This window comes from Saimiri boliviensis, chromosome 17, assembly GCF_048565385.1.
Source record: "Saimiri boliviensis isolate mSaiBol1 chromosome 17, mSaiBol1.pri, whole genome shotgun sequence".
NCBI classification, from domain to species: Eukaryota; Metazoa; Chordata; class Mammalia; order Primates; family Cebidae; genus Saimiri; species Saimiri boliviensis.
Window position 1 is genome coordinate 46,262,864 of NC_133465.1, and position 24,092 is coordinate 46,286,955.

Here is a 24,092-nt window from a genome sequence, read left to right on the forward strand (position 1 = left end):
TGCATGATCCCAGAGTCCCCTTTCAAATATAGTCTAAGTATTATGTTTTCCACAGGGCATTTACATTATCATGTTAATGTGAATTATATATCTCTCCCCAAATCTCTGCTTTATAGAATACATAATTATCACATCCTGTAGGAGAGCCATTAAAAAAGACAGCCTTGTTTATAGACGGGATGTTAACGGAATTTAAAATTGTTAGAAAATTGGGGGACTATGGGGCTGGGTGCGGTGGCTCACACCTGTAATCCCAATACATTGGGAAGCTGAGGCAGGTGGATCACCTAAGGTCAGGAGTTCAAGACCAGCCTGGCCAACATGGTGAAACCGTCTCTACTGAAAAATACAAAAATTAGACAGGCATGGTGGCGGCGCCTGTAATCCTAGCTACTTGGGAGGCTGAGGCAGACAGAATTGCTTGAACTCAGGAGGTGGAAGTTGCAGTAAGATGAGATTGCACCACTGCACACCAGCCTGGGTGACAGAGCGAGAATCCAGTTAAAAAAAAATTTTTTTTTTCCTCATCAGCCATCAGCCAATTGCCAGTGTTGTATGGGCAAGCTGGGTCTGGATAGACTTGTTTTCCCAGTTCCATTTCCAGCTGAGCAAAGGAACCACTTAAATTCCCTTAGAACCTTTGATACCATAGTAAATAACCTGGTATCTTAATTGGGTACTGTTTTCCACCCACATTAAACTATATCTACCCCATTTTGACTACTAGAAAATGTATCAAAGAGGCTGTCCAATTTGTCTGAGATAGGCTGAGTTCTTAGCCATATAATGGCTAACACTCAGAAACTCATCTATTTGATAAAATCATTATTTGACACACAAGGAAACAGATGTCAAGAGTTGTTTCCACCAGACATCAAGCTTCCTCCCTCCTCTCAGGAGGCTGAACAGATTCCCAGTCACTAATGTGCCATGAACTGAATAGGAGTGAATTCATCGTAAACTCATGCATGCTGGTATAGAAAAGTTCTCTCCATAGAAGCACAGGACTTAAAGAGTTTTTAGCCACTTTTTCAGACATAATTCAAATGTTAGAGATTTCTTCATATTCCTCATGTTAATGTAGAAACATATTCCCCTTACTTGTGCAGTCAAAGGCCAACTTCCATATGTGACATTGACTATGAAAACTGATTTTCACAAGTATCTTGTACAAATGAACTGACTTTTGCAGCAGTTTATAGACACAGTTGGGTGAGACAAGGGGCCCGAGAACACAGACTTGCAATGGTTGAGTGGTCAGTCCACACTGTCACTGCATTACAGAAAACTGGACGCTTGTCTTGCATACAAGTATGTAGTGCATTAAAAACACTGAGACCTTTTTTTTCATTTTTTTATTACATTTGGACCTTTAAGAAACATATACCATCAGATATACCACTATTCAGTAAAAATCTATTCTAGTTTTTGGGAAGCATATGTGTCACAAACTATCTTGCTTCTAGTCTCCAAGACTTAGTACTAAGAGTTTATCAAAAGGTGGGCTCTGATCTATGGGATCCTGAGCCTTGAGGTTTTGAATGTTCTGATTATTGTAAAATAATTTCAAGTGGATTAACTTAATTCCCAGCTGTTTTTCTTCTGGAATGGGCTGATCAGTTTAAATTATCTAGTCCATTACAAGAATATTAAATTCCTTGAGTTTTTTGATCTAGTCTGTCTTTGGAAAACCTGGTAAAAAAGTAATTTTTTTTCTATACAGTAAGGATGAATTGACCGTAACATACCCAATATTAATCATAACAAAAAGCAGTATAGATAATGTATATGTGTTGTGTTCACTTTAATGACCATTTCATAAGTAACTACTCTTAACTATGGGAGCTATTTCTGGATCAGTAAGATCCAAGCATAGTTAGTTGTAGCCTACACTCAACTTCTTAACACAACTCTTGGTATCTGACATTGACTAAAAGTAAAAAAGGGGAAGTGAACAAATACATACTCATACATGATTACGGTTTTAAGAAACTACCCTTTGCAGAAGTAAACAAGAGAGGAGACTTTCAGGAAGCTGTTGACGGGGATTGGGAAGGTTTAGAGCTATGGCTTTGGTAAGCACCCCAGTGAGCTGTAGGAAGGCATTGTAAGAGTAGATTCTGCAGCATCAAAGGATAATTCTCTAAAAGAGGAGGGTGTTTTCTCAATTAATCTAAATTCTGAGGCTTTCAGCAGTTGAGGGCTAGAAACAAGAGCCAAAGAAAAGGCCATCTCCACAACACTAAGAAGGGTGACCGACTGTGCCATCAGGCTCATGATGCTAAATGGTCCAAAAGCCTTTGGTGGTGTGATATGGACAAGAAAAAAGTTAATACACAAACCACATAACACCATTAAAACCAAAAAACATTTTTTTTTCATTTAAAAAAGTATTTAGAACACATAAAACAAGGCAACATTTATTCTTTTTTCTCATCTTCTGGTATGGGATCTGTCGGGGGCTCCTCCACTGTTGCACTGTTGCTCTCCGAGCCAGTGTTGCTATCACTGGTTCCTTCCTCCGCCATACTGTCGACCCCCTCCTGCCCACTCTCCTTGTCCTCAGGAGTAGACGTGCCTTCTTCACCGTTCTGTTGGCTCTCTGTCGTTTCTTCAAGGTGTGTCTCCTCTGTAATCACACATTTGTCACTGTCAGTTCCAAGATGAAATTTTACTCTAGTTATGTTGACAGCATACAGCTGTGCTGTCCAGTACAGGAGCCACTAGCCACATGTGGTTATTAAACCCCTGAAATGAGCCAGTGTGACTACAGAACTTTTAAGAATGTTGGAACAATCTGGGTATGAAAACCTACCTTTTAGCTGTAAATTTATGAAATTTATTAAATAAATGCAGATCAAATACTTTTGATAAAAATTTGTCTTCTGAATTGAGATGTGTAGAAAAATGTAAAATATACACTGGATTTGAAGACTATTTAAAAAAAGGAAAGCTGTTTAAATGTTTAAAAAACATTTAAAAATGTTTCTTCCATGTTGAAATAATGTTACTTAGGATATGCTAAATTAAATAAAATATATTGTTAAAACACTTGTTTTGCTTAACTTTTAAAAATAGGTCATTAGTAGAAAATTTAAAATTTCACATGTGAATTGCATTTTATTTCTATTGGCCAGTGAATGAGACAGTCTGTAGTGCTATGGATTAAATGAGGAGAAGCAGTTATAGAAATGAGGTAAGGTTGATCTTTTAGATCAGGGGTCCCCAAACTTTTTACACAGCGGGCCAGTTCACTGTCCCTCAGACCGTTGGGAGGGCCACCACATACTGTGCTCCTCTCACTGACCACCAATGAAAGAGGTGCCCCTTCCTGAAGTGCGGAGGGGGGCCGGATAAATGGCCTCAGGGGGCCGCATGTGGCCCACGGGCCGTAGTTTGGGGACGCCTGTTTTAGATACTTTGGTAAAGTCATGCTGGGCTGTTTCCTGTAGGAAATTAAAAGCATGAGGTTTTGGCTCTAATAGTCTCACATGATCTTCAGGTATTTCCTTGAGCTAGGAGAAGAGAATTTGAGTAAAGACCTGCAAACCTTAAGCATAAGACATGCCTCATTCACAGGTGCCAAAACGGAGGCAAGGGACAGAGTGTTCGTCTAGTTGCAAAAATCAGTATTTTAAATTTCAAGCTCTTACTTTAACCACAAAGATGTGCTCATGCTCCAGATTCATTAAGATAAAAAACAAGTTCATACAAAACAGAGACTCAGATAGTGAAACTTAAAATATGACTATCTAAAATGTTAACCTGCTGGATTAAATTTTGCAAAAATACCTGGTAAAGATCCGTATTTCATTACATGTTTTCCAGATGGTTGTCATTTGACTACCAAGTATGACACTCGGAGGTTGTCATTTGAGTACCAAGTATGACTACTGTCCCTCCCACTTCTTGCAGTGATGCTCCAGGAAGGCTTTGGTTTGTTTTCCATAACGGCTTTTAGCTCAGTCCTGTTTACAGTGTACTAGGCACTGTCAAAACAGTGCTATGAGGTTAGGTGATCTCAAAATTACAAATGATAATCAATGGAATCAGTATTTTGTATAAGTTTTATTCATACAAGTTATTACGATTATTTTTTAGCTTGAGGGATGCTGCTTTTAATCAGGAAAATCAATATACCTAGAAGTAAGGGTTCTTCTAGGACAGGGTTGGCAATTTTTTTCTGTAAAGAGCCAGACAGCAAATATTTTCGACTTTGCAGGCCCGGCAGTCTTTGCTGCAACTACTCAACTATACTGCTTTAGCCCCAAAGCAGCCACAGACAACATGTAAACAAACACGTGTGGCTATGTTCCAGTTTTATTTACAAAAGCAAGTGGTGGGCAGAATTGGCCTACAGGTATTACTTTGCAGAATGCTGTCTTAGGACACCAAAGACAATTAATCTTAACAGTAATAACTACATCTTGATAAATAATGTAAGCAATAAAAGTTAAAATATTGAATGTCAGTATCATGTCAAATTCAGTACTGGGAATCACTCTCAGTGGCAGGTACCAGAAAACTTGCACTTAGAAAGAAAAATCTAAATTAAAGACAGCTGTACAGTCTTGGGACTTCCTTGTGTTTGTTGCGAGTGGGTTACCTGTCTCCATTGGAATGTTCTCGCCATCCTTCTTCTCCTCGCCTTTGTTGGCTGCTTGTTCTTCCTCAGGAACGATGCTGCTCTGACTGCGTTCAGCTTGCTCTGCTGCCTCCTTCTCCCTCTCCTCCTGCCTTTTGCGGGCCTGTTCCTCTGCCTGTGCAATCTCAGCTGCAATTTTCTCCATATCCACTTCTACTTTCAGACCACACAACTAGTCAGAAAAAACCAGAACTCTTAGTAATGTTGTTTTCTTATAATTTTTGAGCCAGATATATTCTTTCAAAAGTTGGTTTTCTTTTCCATAAACTATATATAGATCTATACACCTGTGTGTCTGTGTGTGGCAAAAAAAATGTGGTTCTAGGTCTTCTCTGAAACTCTTGGGTCTACAAGAAAAGAAAGCTGCTCTAGCAGACATATAACATCCGATATTCTGGAGCAGCTGGTGAGGCAAAATAGTGAAAAGTTCTGGGGCATACATAAGACTTCCATTTTATATTTTGGGCTACCAACTAGATTTCCTTGTCTGAATGTAAAATGCAAACTATAAATTACATCTAATGAAGACAGTTTATGAATAAATCATAATAAAAGTAATTGACTGTATGGGAGTTTAAAATATCAGAGGGCTCTAGCATTTATAGGCCTAGTAGATACGTGTATACTCCATGATATTTCAAATTTATTGCAATTTTGCCAGAGGATGGGAAAAATTGTATAAAAAAAGATCTTACAGGTTATATAGTAAAGTTAACCCTGTTCCAAAGTGAACAACATTCATTAAAACACTATTTTGGAAAAAAGAATGAGGAAAAATAAAGTAACAGGTACAGTGATAAAAGTATAGTTAACATATTAAATAGATACCCTTTTAAGTTCATTGTTAAATGAATCTGTGCTTTCCAGGAATTTCCTCTTCTTCTCCTGGTGTCGTTCCTCTATCTGAAGAAGTTCAGCTTCTAGTTTTCGCTGTAAGACAGGATCAGGCTTTATGATTACTTAATTATTTTCTCTAAAGCAAATGTCAAACATAGAAAATATGTTTCATTTTTTAATGGTCCACAGCTTCAAACAGTGTACCAAATAATGCTTTGAATTTTTACTTTAGATCATTAAGTACATGAGTCTAGCTAAGATTTAAAAACTACAAAATGCAGCACAAAGAAATGACTATGATAAACATGCAAATATTAAAGAAGACTGTTTCAGGTCTGAGCAATTCCTCTGGAAAAAATATTTAGTAGAGCAGTAAAGACTGATAGGATGCCTCAAAATTCTTACGTTCACATGTATATCTAAACAAATATATTTTCCATTACAAGGTTCTATGTTACAGTTTTTAATGACATTCTTATTAAACCTCTGGGAAAGGTCCATTTCCTTAAACCTCTTCTCCAAATCAGGAACAGTTTAGACTGAAATATTTAGCAGGTACATTTACGCATGGTGTAAGAATCATGTCACTTGGGATTTACGGCATGGGCCCATTTTATTGAAATGAATATTTTATGACTTTACCTGATGAACCATTAAGGACTGGACCTGTCGTTTGAGGACCTGCATTCTAGCTGTTGTGACAACTGACCGAACGTCTGGCACCACACTCTCACTAAGGATTTCACTGATGAGGCGATGGTTTCTCTGGAAACGGGCAGTGGCTGTATGCTTCATTGAAAAGCCATCATCGTAATCTGGAATGAACAGATTATTCTGGAAATTAGGTCACCAGTAACCAAAAAAGGAGTGTAACAATGTTAACAATTAATTACCAAGGAACTATGGCCCTCACTGGCCTAACAAGTGGACCTGACCAGCATCATGGGAGCTCTGGGGCAGTTACTTGATAAAAACCATACAGAGGACATAATGTGTTCATTGACCAAGGTCGTCGTTTATCTCCCAGTCTTTAAGTGACGATGTGTGTCTGAGAAGGATTTGGCTAAAACATTAACGAGATATAACATTTCTCTTTTGGCTTTGGAATCAATGTGAAGGCTGCATGTGATGGCCCTCATTGACCTTCTGCCCCTGTGTTTTACTTTCCTGGTAGTAACTTAAGGCACTTAACAACTGATGAACATCATATGAACTCGGCAGTGTCTTTGTCACTGAAGCACTTTGAAAATGAATGAAAATGTCCATTTGTAAAATTATCACAGCAGAGAAAACATCACCTCTAACAATATTCAGTTTCCTAGGCCTTCAAGTAATTTATAGAAGAAAAATAAATGTTTGATTCCAAATTTAATTTTTGTCAGTTTACACTTAGCCAGCTGTTGTCAGTGTGTAATGGTATGACCCAAGTTCATAAAGTACAGGTCTGGTTTATATGTTTTTGTTTTGTTTGTTTTGAGATGAATCTCGCTGTGTCACCCAGGCTGGAGTGCAATGGCCTGATCTTGGCTCACTGCAACCTTCACCTCCTGGGTTCAAGCGATTCTTGTGCCTCAGCCTCCCAAGTAGCTGGAATTACAGGTGCCTGACACCATGCCTAGCTAATTTTTGTATTTTTAGTAGAGACAGGGTTTCACTATGTTGGCCAGGATGGTCTTGAACTCCTGAATTAATGTGATCCACCCACCCTGGCCTTCTAAAGTGCTGGGATTACAGGTGTGAGCCACTGTGCCCACCCTATTATGCTTATTTTTAATAGCTATCTAGTGTTTCCTTAATCTCAGTCTTTGGTCTCCTAATGTTATAGTTTTTCATATCTCTTTTAACAGCCTGCACTATTGTTTACTTAATATTTTTTCTTTAAACTAACTCACTTAAAAAAATAAAAAGAGAGCATTCTCTTAAGCAATACGTATTAAAACAAATGCTCCTCTCTGAACCAGTTTATCACGTCAGTGTCCCGCCAGACAGAGGGTCCACACTTGAGGAAACCTTGCTACAGAGGCCTGTGTTGTGCGGCTACGTCACAGTCTAGCACCTCCCTTATTGTGGCAGTTAAATAAATAGTTCCTAAAATTCTCATTATCATAAATACTACAGTTAAAAACTGTTTTTAAAAAATTTACTTTCGTTTCCTTTTGAGTAATTTCTTTTGGAAATAAACTTCTGAAACTGAAACTACTAGGCAAGATACAGTTTTTTAAACTATAACCGTTCTACTTTTTAGGAGCGTTTCACCTTTAAGGTTATCTATGGTAAATTTGTGCTAACTCTAAGTTACCTACTTTTGTTATTTTTTGTTTTCTTCTTTCATTTATATGGCCCCAGTGTTGACGTGGGAAAACAAAGTCTGAGCAATCTGGGCTTGTCCTTCCTTGCATGTTAGTTGTCTGCTTCCTGTTTTATGGGAAATGGCTTTTCTAGTTATGATTTAATTCGACAGCTCTTTATCCCATGAAGGGTCTCTTACTGAATAAAAGCCTTTATTGTCTTGTGTGGATAACTGCATATGCCCTATTTTTTTTTTTTTTTTTTTTTTGAGACTGGGTATTGCTCTGTCATCCAGGATGGAGTGCAGTGGCATGATCATAGCTCACTGCAGCCTCGAACTCCCGGGCTCAACTGATCCTTCCACCTCAGCCTCAGTCGGAGTAGCTGGGACTACAGGCACAAGCCACCATGCCCAGCTAATTTTTAAGTATTTTGTAGAGACAGGGTCCTGCTATGTTGCCCAGGCTGGTTTCAAACTCTTGGCCACAAGCAATCCTCCTGCTTCAGTTTCCCAAATAAATGGTATGACCCAAAGTGTTGGGATTACAGCCATGAGCCATGGTACCTGGCCATGTCTATCTTTTGACAGTTCTCTGTTAAAGAAGTCAGTAGCTGTTGTACTTCATGCAGGTGCCACCTTTCTCTTATGTACATTTTACATACATTTCCACCTCCCAAGTCTTCCTCTTTCTGATCATTTTCATACTGGCATGCTAATGACATCCTCATACTCGAATCTTAATTGCTACCTGTACCTTCTTACTAGCAACTTTAAGATCCGATCTTAAAGTTGAAAACATAACAGGCCCAAGTTTGAGACTGTTTCTGAGTGAATCTCTTCAGTCCTTCTCAATGTTCATGCTGTTAATGAAAGCTTTAGTTATTTTCTACTTATGTTGCTGGCCTCTGTTTCCTCTTGTACTGACCCGCATCCTCCCAATAGCTGTACATTGAACATCTGTTTTTCAGTTCTTTATGTTTCTCTTGCATTAATCATCCCATTTGAGTAATTAAAGTGTGAGAATGCTAGTGTGTCTTTAGCACGCTGATTATTGGGCTTAACACTCAGCACTGTCTGGTGTCAGCTGTTCAAGGGAATTATTTTAAAAAAAGTAAAAAAAAAAAACCACTCATTACTGTTTCGATTCCATAGTCTATTCTCTATAGTATTACATTTCACTGTCTGTATTTATGGGAACAATATTCCAGTCCATTCTTTTAAAAAACGATTTTTGGGTTTCTCCACTTTTATCAATTTATTCTTGTCTTTAGGTGCTATTATTGCTTCCTCCCTCATTGATGTTGTCTTTAAAGTTCTTATAGGCTTCCTCTTTGTTATTGCTACTTTAAAATGGGATCTTAAATCATTTTCCTGATGTCTTTGTTGCTTGTAGCTGGAGCTTCTAATCTTTTGCACATGACAGCAGCATACAGAAAAACTATTAATATTATACAGCACACTAGGTATGTGGTTGAGTGTGTTCATACTGCAGGTGGCTATCTGTGTGTCTCCTTGCAGCTTCAGACCCTGCCTGGCTGCACAAGACCAGAACAATCAGCACACCTGCTAAGTACTCATTCAAGATGGTAATTAGGAAGCTCTGCTATTCGTGTGCATGTATAAAATTTGTATGGGTGTACCCTCGTGAGTAGTAGCATGAGCTATATTTATACATTCTTTTTGGATTTCTGAATTAAATAGAAAGGAAATTTCGTAATGTTTCTACATACTCATTAGCTTCTCCCTTAAGAGCCCTTAATTCAGCAAATTTAGTGAACCATTAAAAAAACAGGATATAATTAGAATGCATTTAGCTTTTAAAAAGCAGATGAGGCAAAATCCTGATTGTGACTTAAAAACCTTTCATACATTTTGAGTACAAAGATTCTGATAAACAATAAATATTTTTTGCTATTTTCTACACTGAAAAAGATATTTCTTTTTCTTGTGGGAAATTCACATACAAATCTTAATACAACCAAAATACTGAGATGATACTTGAATTATGCTTTCTTTTCCATTTAGGATAAGAAATAAAAACTTATACTTAGGAGATTTCTCATATCTTAACTCTCAGAGAAAGCAAGAACAAAACCCCACTTGTTTTCTTTTACCATCTGGATCTTCAGCAGGCTGAATGCTCATGTACGGTTCTCCTTTCTCCATGCGAGACTGTCTCTGTCGACTTTCTTCCTCTAAAGCAGCTTCTGCACGACTTTTTGCATTTATGTAAGCAAGGTACGCGGGGGAATTATGATAGGCCTTCATAGATTCATTGTACTCTATCTGAAATTCAAATGTTTTTTGATTTTATAGTTAACATTTTGCAGGTTACAATGCAGACTTACGCTATCTCATTTGACTATCAAAAGATATGATGTAAGCAGAGTGCTGGGATAATCATCTCCTTTTTTACAGACAAGAAACCTGAGGCCTTGAGAAGTTGACTTGACTTAGGTAGACAGAGCCTCAGTACAGCATCAGCCTTCTGACCAAATCTTATGTTTCCTTTATAAATAGTAAGCCAGTGTTTATGTACTTTACGCATTATCTATCCCACTGTGAGCCTCTACTCTACCTTTTCTGCTTCGTATTCGTTTAAATATTCTTGTTTTTCTTCATCAGTGAGATCTCGCCACATGCCACCAATAATCTTGCCAATCTCCCACAACTTTAGGTCAGGGTTGGAAGCCTTTACTTGGTCCCAGACCTTAAAAAGAAAACAGGTGAAATGTCAATACTGATGTCTAAATGTACAGACACTAAAAAAATACTTTTTAATATGGAAACTTTTAAACATAAAAAGCAGAGAAAACAGGATCAAATTTCTATGTACTCCTCAGCCTACTTCAACAATCATCAATGGCTGGCCAATCTCATGTCATCTTTGCCCTACTGGATTAAGACAGATCTCAGGCATCATGCCACTCACTTATAAATACTTCAATTTGATAGACAAGAATATCTCCAATCACTACACATGCTTAAGATGAGTTACTTCAACAACACAGGCTACGTCTCTAAAAGTTTATGTGAATTTAGAAAAAAATGCTTAATTTGCGTAACACAATACATCATATTATCAAATACATATATACTAGTCAAGACCAAAAGGTTTAAAATTTCTAGATAGTGGTTAAAATGCTCTGCTTTTTAATAAAGATATTGGCTATTTTTTTAATTTTAAGAGTAATGTAGGTTCATCACCAAAAAAACCAAAAAAACCAAAAAACAAAAAAAAAACAAAAAAAAAACAAAATTGGGGAAATCTGAGGAAACATAAAGAAAATTTAACTACAATAAGCTTACTGCTTAGAGATAATCATTGTCTTCTGTGTTTTCCCCCTTCAAACTAACATGTGGTTGCTATTACTTTTATAAAAATTAGATATTAATTCATAGTCTTGTCTTCCTCCTTCACTTAACACATTCCTCATGTCATTAAATATTCTACAAAAGACATGACTTCAATGGCTACCGAACATTCTGTCCTAAGGATTTTAAAAGTTTATTTAATCATGCTCCTCTTGTTGGATTTTGTTCTGGAATTTTGAAATCAGAACTAATTGTTTTAAAAACTGTAGTTTTTTGGTCCTTTCCTCTGAATATGGACAGAAAAGCTGGCTAAGCCAATCTAAAATTGGATGTAAAGCAAAGAAGCAGCAAAGACAGTGTCCTCACTCCTTTCCAGGTCCTAAGTGCCTACCTTTCTGCTGTACCTCATGTAGGGCATCAGCGGCTTATCTGGTGGCTTTGGGGGTTTTGGAATCGTAATACCAGAGGATGCCTACAAAAGAGTGAAATACATTCATTATTCAACTGTAAGGAGTTCACCGGCAAACTGAAGAAGAGTTCCTTAAAAAATTCTAATGCGCCTTTCTTCTACTCGTCCAAATATTTTCTCCACTGAAAATAGCTATTACTGCAAATTCAGAAATGTTCAAAAGAAAATGACTTTAAGCACATAATTTTTAAATGTTTTACTTAGCAGTTTATTGCCAATACTTTGACAACCTGGCTGTAAGAACAAATAAAATATTACATGATAACCCATACATTGAAAATATATGGTTATAGATCAACCGTCTCACATTCAGGACTTTACCTGGCACCCTCTGATTCTGCTCAATTACCGTTACACATACAGTCAACACTTGATTATCTGTAGCAGGATCTGAACCCTTAGCACTTACCATTCTCACACTGTCTATAGGAGCCTCAGTACCTATTAGCACTATGTTAGGGATGCACTCCCAACAATACCACCACAAAAACAACTTCCCAGGTTCAAAAACAAAAACAATTTGTGAAATAACAAACCACCTTACCTCCTTCGCCAGGCTAGAGATTTTATTTCTCTTAAGGTTCTGTCTGTTACCTAGTGGTTTCCTTGTAAAGGGGAAGGAGAAGTGTGAACTCAAGTCACACTTTTCTTTGTCCTTAGGCCTAATCACAGTGTAAAAGCAAACAAGTTTATCAGGAACAGAGAAGTGGCAGATATGGGGCCTGATAATGTTATTTTTGAGGTCTTATAATGACAAACTCCATTCCATTAAAAATCTTCCGTTTTATGGGAAAGACAAAGTAAAAGGAAAGATGGGATATGCAGGAAGAGGGAGACAGGAGAAAAGGAGGGGGAGGGAAGACTGAAAAATATTTTTTAATAAGGCAAAGCAAAAATAAGTGAGAGAAAAAACACAAAAGGAAGAAGGAAAGAGAAAGAAGTGATCAGTTTTTCCTCTGGTTTAAGGTCTAGGTGAGATTCCAGACAGCTTCTAGTAGGCCCCCCAGATAACACCCATCCACAACTATCTTTTACAACTTTTTAGTCTCCCCTTAATATGCATGACTGCATTTGATTAAAGACCCAGGATAAGAGAAAGCATTGCTATTTCAGACAATCTGCAAATTTTCAGATCTCTGATACTGACTCTTCCTGGTAGGCTGGAGAAAAGCAGTGCTGGCTTTATACTGATTATCAAAAGACAGGATTGGCAAATCCTTGTAAGAAAACTAAAGTGACATTTTGTTAACTTCCTCTGCTGTTGCTGCTGTGATAAAACCCCAGAGATAGTCCTCCACTCTGGGCTGGGACCCCAATTATAACCTTATTTTGCATTTGAGGGCTCTAGGATGAGCACGTTTGTGTCCCTTTCCACTGTGATCAAGAAATGTTTCCTCTTCCTACAAGGGTCTTTCTTCTTCCCTGTAGCTCTACTTCTTCATATATGAAGTTATTAGAAAGCATTTTGGCTTAGAAGCAGTATTTCCTCTCTCTCCATTCCTCCCATGCATTCTTACCACACCTCATGCTGGTGCCCAGGTAGACAGACCCTGTTTTCAGCCAGCAGTGGGCAACAGAGATGGTCAGGAGGCATGGAAACTGTCAAAAGTGGTGGGATGCGTGGCCAATAAGGGGAAACCTGTATCAGATTTTGTAGGAGTTTTCAAGGGGAAAGGAAATTCCTGTAAGGCTAACCTTACGGATTCAGAGGAACAGATACACAAAAGGCTGCTTCTTCACACTTAAAAAGTTATTAGAAAGTAATATACATGACTTCAACATTTCCAACTCATATCCAACGCAAGCCTTCAGAAATCCATGAAATGGGTTACGATTAAAGTTGGAATTGTGCCCATAACTGAGGTAGTAAGACCACTGTCAATTTTTTTTTAAAATTAAAGAGGTAAAGAATTCCAAAATGCCTATGCTTTCAAGTTTTAAGTATGAATTAAAACACTTTAAAAACATAGTAGTATTTACTTTATGGTATTTTTCAAAGAATCACATTTTATATTAACAGATTTGCTATTTCCCCTCCTTTCTCCCAAAGAAAGGTACACAAATCATTTACATATTGAGACCAGTCAACTTACCAAAACAAACAAACAAAAACAAAAACCCCAAAACTTAAAAAAAAAAACCACAACAAGAATAAAGTTAAATTCCAGATGGTTTTCGGGTGATAGTAGATTTATATAATTATACACTCCGATTTATTTAATGTCTCAGACAGACATCTTTCTACAGTGTCTTAAACATTTCTTTAAAAAAAAAAAAGAGTTAAACATACTGCAGACCCTTTCTGGGTAAGATTCAGTTAGAAACAACCACTGTTTTGCTGTGCTGTAAGCCTCTGTCAGATGTGTGAAATGTAAAAAAAAAAACTATTGTTGGCTCTTTTACTGAACGGCCCAGGGGCTATGCTTTTGGAGAGTGTTGTTTCCATTTTTGAACTGTTTCTTTCCTTGCTACTATCAGGAAATCCACCTCTAGCAGCAACTCTCTCTCTTTCCAATTGTCTACTTTCAATTTCCAATGGGGAGTGGAACTGTGCTTATTACATAAGAGCAAGGTCCTAGGAAATCTCCTATGAATAAAGTCCATGATTTTATGAAATTCACCTTGGTTACTCAGTTTTTTTGTTGTTTCTTTTGCAATTCTCAGCTGTTTCTCTAGTAGGGTCTTATTAAGGGGTTTCTTCTGGGACCGAATTTCTATTAATGCACAGGAAATAGGCTGTTTTTAAAGACATTTTTGTCTCAATCTGTTTTCACACCTGTACTTAAGAAAATGCTAATCATCATCTGAATGAAGAACTGACTAGGAGTCAATTCCAACTCATAGCTATCATACGTACTCCACAAGGTCTCAACATGCTATATTTATTGACTGAAAACGATCCAAGTGTACTGGAGTCATCAGGGAAACCCAGTGTTCTCTATGGCCTACCAGAAGCTACTTGACTGACAGGGCTTCACAAACTCATTCCTTGAAAATCACTAACGCAATCTGCAGGCAACAACGCCAAATAGGAGCTTCCCCTCACCCCCAAAAGTAATACATAACTAGGGTCACAGTAAAATCAAAACGCTTTTATAATGGTCAAAATCAGAGCCACTGAGTCCTAACACGGCTTAAATTAGATAAAGAAAAAACAGAGCAAGTAGTATAAAACCTCCACATTTTCTAGGTCCTTCATGTAGCAGTTCGATTATACTTCAATCTAGCGTTAAGAAGACAATAATACAAAGTAAATCTCCACAAAGGACGAAAACACCAAATTTTCTGTGCCCAATAACTCTATACTTAATCTACCATGAAGCTAGTATCCACACCAAATGTTTGGTTCTTAACACTCGCCAAGAAGGAATGGGAAGAAATAGATGAGTGATTCAATAGGGAGTGCACGTTCTCTTCCTAGTCTCCATTGAATAATCTCACTTTATTAACAAAGAATCCCCCGCAGCTAAAACCAAGTTAAGAACAAAATGCTCACACAAACCAAAAGACAAATTATTGTCATATTATAGTTACCATTTCTATTCCATTAACATAGATAATCAAGAGGTGACTGTATAGAGCTATTAAATGCAATCATTCTTGTTTACCGCCCATGAAAAAATTTCTGCATTAACATGAAGATCCACAATTGGTTCTGTTCATTGTTTACATTAAAATGTTCTTTATCATTTGAAAATCTTGTCACCCATTACACTCGTGAAACAACACATTTAGGCCAGGGAAAAACATGTACTGATGCACATAAAAATTGTATGCATTGTGAAATGCATACATACACACACTGTGTCAGAATTCTTTTCAGATACCATGAAATATGCATGGCACATAAAAACTTGATATGCTTATGAAGTACAAATTATGCAGAAACAATGAAAAATTTTAGACAAACAAAACCTATCAAGCTAAGCAATATGCTTATCAAGATAGACATTCATTTGATAGCTACAAGCTTTCAGTTCCAGCTTGACTACAGGGTGAGAGGGCTTTTTGAAGTTACATTAATAGAAGACACTTGTTATTTATGAACACAGCAAACAAAAACCAGGTATTAAAAACTTTACAGCCATTCTGGGTTGTATAAATTCTCACCAACACTACATTCCAATGTATATAAGTGTTTGACTTTTGGATTTATTTTTATTTCTAGTAAGTCATTTTTATAATTATTGGCGTTTTTTGGTACCTAAACTTTTTTGAATGAAATTTAAGATGATTCTAAAATAAAAGCTTTGAAGTGTATCATCCAATTTTGATGACTTGGGCTGATGATTTAAATGACACATCCTAAGTTTCAGAAATCATATCTCTTACACTAAGGATTAAAGACGCACTTCTCGTTGTGCATATCCAGTCTGATACTTAAAATTAATTTCATTCAGCCTTTATTCTGCATTTCTTTGAGGTGACATTAAAACATTTTTCTCTTTTTTACTAGAGAGAAATGAGTCTCAGTTAAAGGGTCAATTATCAAATCCAAAAGACAAACAACTATGGGTAGTGATTCAAACTGGTATGCCAGCCAAAAGCTTTCCAGACCTGAAAAAGCCAGGTCAGAAAGCCCAGCCTTTACTAGAAACTGAGTCCTTGAGACTAATGCCAATCACCTTAGAAAAATGAAAGATACTCTTTACGTCAAAAAGGGTATTTTTACCATAAGAAACTCTGATTGTTTACATACAGTATAAGCATCAAGTGCTCAAGGCTTTATCCCTACCAACCACCAAACAGAATGGATTTTCCTTTTCTTCCATATACATTCCAGATCTCACTATTTATTTTTTCAGTGTGAGATCCTACAATGAATGTCGAAAATAGTCAAAAAGCCAGGTTAAAAAAATTTTTTTAAATGGCTGTGCTTATGATTCAAAAGGACCTAATTCTGAAGGCATTTCTGGTCAATTCCAGTTGTTTGCCGGATGCTGTAATAGTTGATTCTCCTACCGTGACCCGGCTGTTGGTGCCCGGGTTCCCTCCCAGCCTGTAGTTGTTGTAGGCGAGATGACTGTATGGATTGTATCCCACAAACCCTGGTGTGCTGGGCATTTGCTGATGGAAACAAATGAGACAAAAACACGAATGAGAAATGAGCTCAAACGAGGAAAACACAGAAATGAAAAATGATCTGCATATGGCATGCAAAAGCAACCTGAATTTAAACAAGCAATGATGTGTTGTAATTGTTCTTTTTTTTCACTGAGGAAATTAAATATTTTTCTTTCATTGCGAAACCTGTTTGCAGTGTCTTTTGGTTGTTTTTCTCTTTCTTTTTTGTAGGGGCTGGGGATGTTTGTGTGACTGTAAATGTGTGTCGTTTTTTGAGGTAAGCAATACACTGAAGTGTTTAAAACGTTCAGGATTACTTTATGGTCAACAATAGGATATAACAACTTAGCAATATATGAAGACTGAGATAGGAAGGCTTGAAGTGTGATAAACTAGAACTCTGAAAACACTACATGCAAAACAAAACACAATTTATTTGACAGTTATGTGGATGCCACCAATGTATTCATCTACTAAAAACAAAAACAAGAAATGGATCTGATTTCAAAGACAGTTTTAAATAATTTTATATAATGTGAGAAATGAGAAGAGACTCAAATCAGGAAGCCAGGATTTGTCAATTGAAAAGAACATATGTTGGATCTGATGGATGTCACATACATGATTTAAAACAAAGACTTGTAAGAAATGCATGGATTCCATTCTGGGGTACTATCTGATCTTTTTAACCCAGTCATTCTTTTACAGGATTTCTCTTCCATCTCTTCTTTGATCCATCTTCCATAGGTCAATCATGAAAAAATTTCTGCATTTAGTCTCAATGTGAACTACTTTTTTTCTTTTTTCATCTAGTTTCCTGATAGCTCTCACCCTTTGAAAACACAACTGCTCATTTCAGCAACAGAACTCTTGGTTTTTGTGAATTATGTGTTGATGTAATCACCAACTGGGCTCTGAGATAGCAATGGCCTTGGGGCTAACACAATGACACTCAATGTTCATGAGAACCAAGGCATAATGCATAGAAAGAATGTAGTAGAGAGAGACCAAAATTAGGGTATTTTACCTTGTAAAACTCAGTCAAAATACGTGACAATTTCATTTTTTACATGCAATTAACAATTATCGGTCCTTAATTACATGATATAAAATACACTTAACATATTCCAACTAAGCTGTAGCTGTTACAAAATAAATACAATTTCCTAAAACATGCCGCTGCACATATCCTTAGTACCCAAAAGAAAGACATTTAAGCAGATATGACATTTCATACTCTTTAGGAAAAAAAAGAGAACGGCTGATCAATTTCTACTCTATACAGTTAAAAAAGACGCAAATCAAGCATATTTAAGTAGGCAAAACACAGATGAAGTATCAAAGGCACGAAAGAAGTGTATATTACTTGGAGTGGTACATTTGGGTGGTGGAGGTGAGAGTGGCGGTAGTGGTGGTGGTAGCGGTGGTAGTGGTGGTGATGGTGGTGGTGGTAGCGGTAGAAGTAATGGAAAGAAAAAAGAAAGGAGAATAACTCATTTAGTATCCATTCTGTTGGATGTTCTAATCCCTAGTCTTCTATATTTTGTGTGTTTATGTGAAATTATAATGGCACAAAAATATAACTAAAGAAAGGCAAAAAAGTCCCTTTTTACACATAAGAAATTATAAGGGGACACTTGGTTTTTGAAATATTTTAACCTCAAAAAATCAAGTTTGTCCTCAAGATATTATACATTGTCAGAGGTGGTATTTATGTCAAAATGACACCTTCAAAGGTTGCATAAATAATAAGAATCACTGTTCAACATTATGAGGCAATAATGTTAGAAAAATAAGGGAACTAAAAATAATGGAAAGCAAAACATTATGATTATACCATTTCCAAAGCTAAAGTACATGGTTAGCTTTTTGGGGTCAGAATCTCAATTGTTCAGCTCCACCTGTATAGCCACTAGCAGAATGCCATGGAGATGGTCATAACAAATGTTCTTTGATTTAAGAAAGAAAACAAACCAAGCACAGGACTTTACAGTCTACTGAAATTAACTTTAGAGCCTGTATGTAATATAAATTGAAATGAGAACATATGGTACAATATCTTTTTTTAAAAGCATCTCACTAAGGAAAAACAAATTGCTGACAAATGTAAAGAAAATATACATCTGAGGGTTAGTAAATATGAGTAGTTTTCTAGTGGAGAAAACAAAATTACACAAGGACCTAATTAGTAGTGAAAAGTAGACTAGCCTGAAATTTAGATGGTAGGGGCTATGGAAGGAAGGTTTAATATTAAAGAACTAATTTTGTAGAATCTGGTCATGTTAACAGTGTTTTTTAGAAAAACAAACAAAACCCCCCACCCAAAAAACCAACAAGGAAGCCATTTCAGCAAGACCTCAACAGTTACTGTTAAATCTATTTTGTGGGTTGGAAAATTATTTTACATGCTGACCAAGCTGGGCCAGAGCTTGCTGGGTGAAAAACCATGTTCACAACTACTTTTTAGATACCTTAAAAACATATATTACTTCCAAACCAATAAAATGTAATTTGTGGAATGGAATTAAGATTCAGTAACAAGATCTGACCCATAGATAATGAAATCTTTACTTGAACAGCTTGAAAATACTTAGAATGAGTGTAATTTCAGAAGCTTTATTGTTTAATTTAATATGAAAATTTTAGAGAGACAAGAAAGGAGAAAAAAACATAACCAGTTGAAGGTTAGGTTTAACAAAAAAGCCAGAATGAGCATTCACTCAGTATTAACTTAGAGACTCTTAATAGTGAAGATTAATAAGAAGTGTTAAAACTGTCATTTTCCATTTACAAAGAAAAAACAAACTGAGCATAGGAGGTTGGAATTTTACAGTATTGTTTCTTTAAATGTTGGGGTTGGTTCAAGGAAAGATGCAGATAATTATTTTATTTAGAAGGAAGTGCTGTTTTTCTTTTTTCTTTTCTTTCTTTCTTTTTTTTTTTTTTTTTTTTTTTTTTTTAGCTGAATTTCATCCTGTTGCTGTGATGATTGAGTGACTGTCACTGGAAGACATCTGGGTTTTTGTATCAAGGCCAGACTTGGCTATTACATTAACAAGAAAATTAAAACTTACTGTTGCAGGAGCTGGGGTGGGAGGTGGGGCATAAGATGGTCTTTCTGTTTGAAAGAAAATAAATAACTTCTTGTAAACAACTGAGATATAATACTATGCAACAAAACTACCAATGGTCCTGTTTTGAAGAAAAAAAAAATGAGAGTATTTTGGAATTCCCACTTGCTAGGGCATTAGTCTCTTATTAACATAGATTGATAAATATAAAAATTGAAACTTACTTGACATTTTGGAAGATTAAGTTCTCAGTTCCTTAAGAATGAATCTGAGACACTAAAATAAAAAAAAAAAGGAAAAAAAAAAAGAGAATCAAAACTCAGCAAGCATACGAGAATGTTTTCCTAATGAATAGGGTAATTTAATTGGGATTTCCGAGTAAAATTACTTCACCTTAATTCCTAGTAATTAAGCCTTCTGCATATTTTAACTGGTTCTTAAAGGTCATTTGGCTGATTAGAACTAAATGACTAAAATAAAGTACTGGGGATATTTAGAAATGTACTTTCAGGTTTTTTTTTTTTCTTGTGATACTAAGCCACCTCTAGAATGAAAAACATTTTGCTGACACCATGTAAACATTTCCTCAGACTGATACAAGGATGAGAATAGAATGTGATGTATTATCAGGGTCCTACCCAACAAGGCCTACCAGATAACTGACAGCTCCCTGATCAGCAACTGTACCATGCTTTTGGGATAACAATTTTTATTATAATAGGGCAGCATTTTAGTCTTGGAAGCAGTGCAAAAGGTAATTGACAATGAACTTCATATTCTCTTATGGAGGTAAATAGCTTCAGAAATGCCGGGAATAAATTTTGAGAGTCTACGTGAAAAGCTTTTATTCATCCTTCACAGCCCATTTCCAAATTTATCTCCTCAATGGAACTTTCTTGATACATTACCTGGGGAGAATTGCTCTGCCATCTGTGTTCCTATACAGTTTACACAGATCTATGATATTATTATAACTTTTAAAAAGCTTGTCAATATGGCTAGATTGGATGCTACTTGGAAACAGGGACCAGGTCGGGACCTAGCTATAGTCTTAGGAAATTTTGTCCTAGTATTACCATCTCACAACATGACCAGGCTCATGTGAGCTTGCTCTTTACATCAACATACATCACAAATAGTAAGGTACAAAAGGACACAAATTCGTCTTTAGAAAGCACGCATTCACACTTCGATGACTATTGGAGGTATTTGCATCCAAAATTATGTAAAATAGGCCCGATTTTTTGCTTCTAGCATTCATTTTAAGGAAATTCCCGGGAGCATAAGGAATGAGTCCTCGTGTGGAAAGAAACAGTTTATCTTCCCAACGGTCCAACCTGAGTCATTCCCTCTTAAAGGACAGTCAGAAACCTTTGACTCGTGTAGATTTCCTTTCTGCTCACATTAAGGGAGCTGTCAACATCCAGTGGGCCTCGCTGCAGGGGACCCTGACAACTGCCACAAGCGAATACTTTAAAATTATTGTTCTCCTTTGCTAGAATATAAAATTTAAGAGGGGGCTTGTACATTTGTCCACCGCTGGATCCATCCTTGGTGCCTGGCATAAAAATAAATACCCGATAAATATTTGTTCAAATATTTTATACGGGGTAGGCTGACGAACTATTTCGCTTAACAGTCACAAGTACTTTATGAGATATGTACAGCTATCCCCATTTTACAGATGAAGCCACGGAGTCTCGGAGAGTGCAAATAACTTGTCTGAAGCCACACGCAGCCAGCAAGTGCCAGAGCTGGGTTTCAAACCCAGGCCAAACTATTTCAGAGCTCCGTTCATCACTCTAAGCCACATGAGTTCTCAGGTCGCTGCCTGAACCAATGGGGGAACCTTCTTCCTGGGGGGTGAGAACCACGGACTTGCCTTGACCGCGGGCTTCCTGAGGTCGCTCTCTTTAAGTCTGTCTTGGTGAACGTACTTGACTAGCAACTCCCCTAAAACGCGGGATGCACAGGTGCTTTGACCAATTTCAGGGGACTGGCCTTGCCTCCAAGGAGGGGGCCCCAGACGGGACTCCCTCCCAACCTTCGCTCTGCTAGGCCTCAAGGAGGCCGCATCCGGCTCCCGGCTCCGGCCCCACGGCCAAGCCTGAACCCCAGCAACCCCAGGGAACTCGGGGTCCAGCCAAGCGGGGACACCACGACTTGCCCCCACCGACCCGGTCCGGCCCACTTGGAAACACTCACCCGCGGGCAGAAAAAGCGCCCGCAGCTCCGGCTTCGCTTCCCTTTGTCCCGCGCACGCCCCGCCCCTCGCGTCCGGAGCTTCCGCACTCGCACTTTCCACACTCTTCTTAATTTTTTTTTTTTCCCAGGCCCCACCCGACCCTCTTTAGAAAAAATAAATCTCTCCTGAGGACGCGGTGATGCTTAGCACACTCAGGGATTTTTTTCCAGGCCCCATTGGCTCTCAAAACTCCCCGAATTTGGAAACGTTTCCAACTGGGCGCCGATTCGTCACGGCGAAGAGGGCCGAGGAGGCCCGACCGCGGGATAGGCCTGGGCTTCGCGGCTGTGAGGAGCGGGAGCGGCCGCGGCGACCGAGGAGGTGTCGGGAGGTGCCGAGGCTTGCCGAGCGGCGGTGGGGACCGCGGTGGGAGACGGCGGGAAGCGCTCAGCCGGCGGCCGCGGAACCACCGTGGCGGCGCGCAGCTCAGCCTCCCCGACCCCCTGCCTTTCTTTCCTCTCGGCTGGGCGCCGGAGTCTGGACTTGACTCAGTCGGGGGTGGAGGCGTGGAGGACTCGCCTGGCGGCGTTGGCGCCCTCACAGGCGCGCCTCGCAGTTTTTACAGTTTTTCCAAGCGCTTTTAGGGTGTCATCGTCCCAGGTTGCTGAGCCGAGGCGCGGAGACGTGGACCCCCGCTTGCCACAGCCGGTGTGTCCTCGCAGCGCCGCGGTGCCGCCTGGGCTCCTTCGGCTCCCGCCACCGGGAACCACCGTCCCCGCTTCCAGCTTAAGCTCATCGGGTCCTTCCGGATCCAGCTCCGCGGTCTCTCTGCGATGCCCTCCTGGAACGTACCCCTAGGGAGAATCCTTGTTTTGGATGCCGCGGCTTTTTGATGATAATGATTGGCGACCTGAGCCGGACCCTTTGCATCCGACCGTGTGTGTGTTTTGTCATCTCCAGCGCTTTGGGAAGGCCTCGAAAGCAAGGTTCCGCTGTCTGCATCCGTCATCTTCCCACTGCCAGCGCCTACGAGGGGCTCGACCCATGCCTTGTTAGATGGCTCAGTGAAGTGTGTACTGAGGCAGCCCTCCGTGCTACTCCAGGGCTCTTTCCACTAAATCATGAGTATGTGGGTTTACCAGATGGAGTGAGTAGCCCCTTCTTTGAATACAGGAACACCTGACGGATTTTTATATGGAGGGAGAATGAGCAGATGGGATCCCTGACCTGTGGTTATTACTTGAAAACAGTTGACATTAAGAGAGGCTGAATTCTTGCCCTGCCCTCAGCCCCCACCCTGAGTGTGCCAACAGGGACTAGACGCATCTCTAGAAGTCTGCAAAGCCCGGAACTGTCCAATTCTTCCGATACTCTGTCCAATTCTTTCGATGTCGTTATACTCAGGAATAGAGATTCTTGAAATTGAAGAGCACATTCAAGAGAAAGACTAAAGGAGATTCGTCTGCCCTATGGACAGGCAGCCCGAGTGGTGCTTGAGAAAATGTCCATGAAATTGCTTTCTTAAAAATACAGAAGCATCAGAGACATGTAAAGAATGAATGTACGATACACGAAGGCCTCAGAAGGGATTCCAGTACCGTTTTCTGGCGTTGTCCGGCAACTCCAGCCTGATTTCTTCCCTGCCTTTGGGATTATAGTGGGGAGATGAGGCAACTGCAGTGCTGGGGAGGCGCTGGGTGGTGTTGTCTCTAGGGAATCCTCTGAAGAAACACTGCAGGTTTTGGATGTTAAGAATAAAGCACACTATAGGAAGAAAGGGGTGGCCCAAAAACGGTGAAAAAAGAAAGAGGGGATCTAATGGAGCAGTGACATTGTCTGATCATCTTTCTCACTGGTGTTTCCTGACCTACTTAAAATTGCAGCCCATTTCCCAACCCCTAGTGTCTGTTCATGGTCTGTACTTTACTTTTTCTGTAGCACTTATTGCTTCCTAACATACATGCATTTGTTTTGTCTTTTTCTTTTCTTTTTTGAAATGGAGTTTCGCTCCTGTTGCCCAGGCTGGAGTGCAATGGTGCGATCTCGGCTCACCGCAACCTCCGTCTCCCGGGTTCAAGTGATTCTCCTGCCTCAGCCTCCCGAGTAGCTGGGATTATAGGCGTGTGCCACCACGCCGGCTAATTTTGTGTTTTTAGTAGAGACAGGGTTTCACCATGTTGGCCAGGCTGGTCTTGAACTCCTGCCTTCAAGTGATC

At 38.8% G+C, this 24,092-nt stretch overlaps 1 protein-coding gene across 3 annotated transcripts; it reads right to left on the reverse strand.

Annotated features, from left to right (window-relative positions):
• Positions 1-2,354: 2,354 nt before the first annotated feature.
• SMARCE1 (SWI/SNF related BAF chromatin remodeling complex subunit E1) lies at positions 2,355-22,189 on the reverse strand. Of its 3 annotated transcripts, XM_003942812.4 has the most exons (11): positions 21,897-22,189; positions 19,916-19,967; positions 19,695-19,738; positions 16,519-16,623; positions 11,479-11,559; positions 10,351-10,482; positions 9,887-10,058; positions 6,125-6,297; positions 5,474-5,575; positions 4,607-4,817; positions 2,355-2,629 (listed from the first exon to the last, which is right to left on the reverse strand). In XM_003942812.4, the coding sequence occupies exons 2-11, from the start codon at positions 19,920-19,922 to the stop codon at positions 2,421-2,423; spliced, it is 1,236 nt and encodes a 411-aa protein (XP_003942861.1). In that variant the 5' UTR covers positions 19,923-19,967; positions 21,897-22,189; the 3' UTR covers positions 2,355-2,420. The 3 variants fall into 3 exon arrangements, with proteins under 3 accessions (XP_003942861.1, XP_074244806.1, XP_074244807.1); XM_074388705.1 differs by lacking the exon at positions 16,519-16,623 and having other exon boundaries at positions 21,897-22,185; XM_074388706.1 differs by lacking the exons at positions 16,519-16,623; positions 19,695-19,738 and having other exon boundaries at positions 21,897-22,174.
• Between the last annotated feature and the right edge of the window lie 1,903 nt (positions 22,190-24,092).